General features: G+C 48.7%; 1 protein-coding gene across 1 annotated transcript; it reads left to right on the forward strand.

Moving 5' to 3' along the window:
* The first annotated feature begins 209 nt into the window (after nucleotides 1-209).
* LOC102400865 (olfactory receptor 24) lies at nucleotides 210-1,151 on the forward strand. The gene has a single exon (XM_006057437.2). The coding sequence runs from the start codon at nucleotides 210-212 to the stop codon at nucleotides 1,149-1,151; it is 942 nt and encodes a 313-aa protein (XP_006057499.2).
* The last annotated feature ends 333 nt before the right edge of the window (nucleotides 1,152-1,484 follow it).

The following is a 1,484-nucleotide window of genomic DNA, read 5'->3' on the forward strand; positions in this document are numbered from 1 at the left end:
CCCCTGGAGGAGGAAATGGCAACCCACTCCAGTATTCTTGCCTGGGAAATCTCATGGACAGAGGAACCTGGCAAGGCTTGCAAAGAGTCGTACATGACTGAACACACACACGCACGTAAATTGAAGGTAATCTCTTCGAATCTTTCAGAATCATCTCAATAGCATTCATGTAACTTCACCCTTTCAATAGTTCCAGAGGAATCATATCCATGGAAACAGACAACCAAACCAGCTCCTCTGAGTTTATCCTCCTGGGACTTTCAGAAAAGCCAGAACAGGAGACTCTCCTCTTTGCTCTGTTTCTCTGCATGTATGTGGTCACCGTAGTGGGGAACCTGTTGATCATCCTGGCCATCAGCACAGACTCCCACCTCCACACTCCCATGTACTTCTTCTTGGCCAATCTCTCCTTGGTTGATTTCTGCCTGGCCACTGACACTGTCCCCAAGATGCTGGTGAGCATCCAAATCAAGAGCAAGTCCATCTCTTATTCCTGCTGCCTGACACAAATGTACTTCTTCCATTTCTTTGGCATCATGGACAGTGTCTTAATAGCCGTGATGGCTTATGATAGGTTCGTGGCTATATGTCACCCCTTACACTATACCACTATCATGAGCCCACGCCTCTGTGGCCTGCTGGTTGGAGGCCCGTGGGTGTTTTCTGGCTTCATCTCCCTCACCCACATCCTCCTGATGGCCCGTCTAGTTTTCTGTGGCAATACTGAGTTGCCTCACTACTTCTGTGACCTCACCCCACTCCTCAGACTTTCGTGCACTGACACCTCTGTGAACAAGATCTTTGTACTCATTGTGGCAGGGATGGTCATAGCCATGCCTTTCATCTGCATTCTGGCCTCCTATGCTCGCATCATTGTGGCCATCATGAAGGTGCCCTCTGCAGGAGGCAGGAAGAAAACCTTTTCCACCTGCAGTTCCCACCTCTCCGTGGTTGTACTCTTCTACGGGACCACCATTGGGGTCTATCTGTGTCCTTTATCTGTCCGCACAGCTGTGAAGGAGAAAGCCTCTGCTGTGATGTACACTGCCGTCACCCCCATGCTGAACCCCTTTATCTACAGCCTGAGGAACAGAGACCTGAAGGGGGCCCTGATGAAGCTGGTCAACAGAAAAATCACCTCATCCTCCTGACCACCAGGACACCTGGAAGCTTCCACGGAGTTATGATGTAAACAGCTGGGTCCTTGGGCAAAAATCTGGAATTGCATGGGTTGGGAGAGTACCACTTTAAATTTTGAATTGCAGAAGCTCAAGATAACCCTGTAACTATTTTCTCAATTATTGGGACCACCGAGTGTCCTTTGGGGGCATGTCTCATGCTGTATTTCTACAAGGATCAGTCTAGTTCTAGCAGATTGGATTCATTCTGGTTCAGAATCTACTTTGGTGTGTTGTTGCTCAGTAATGTCCAAGTCTCTCATGACTCCATGAACTGTAGCCTGATAGGGTTCTCTGTCAATGGGG

The sequence above is a fragment of the Bubalus bubalis genome, chromosome 9 (genome assembly GCF_019923935.1).
Source record: "Bubalus bubalis isolate 160015118507 breed Murrah chromosome 9, NDDB_SH_1, whole genome shotgun sequence".
In the NCBI taxonomy this organism is placed as follows: domain Eukaryota; kingdom Metazoa; phylum Chordata; class Mammalia; order Artiodactyla; family Bovidae; genus Bubalus; species Bubalus bubalis.

Excerpts from the sequence above, each read along its gene's own strand:
- LOC102400865 (XM_006057437.2), top strand. The coding sequence starts at position 210 with ATGGAAACAGACAACCAAACCAGCTCCTCTGAGTTTATCCTCCTGGGA.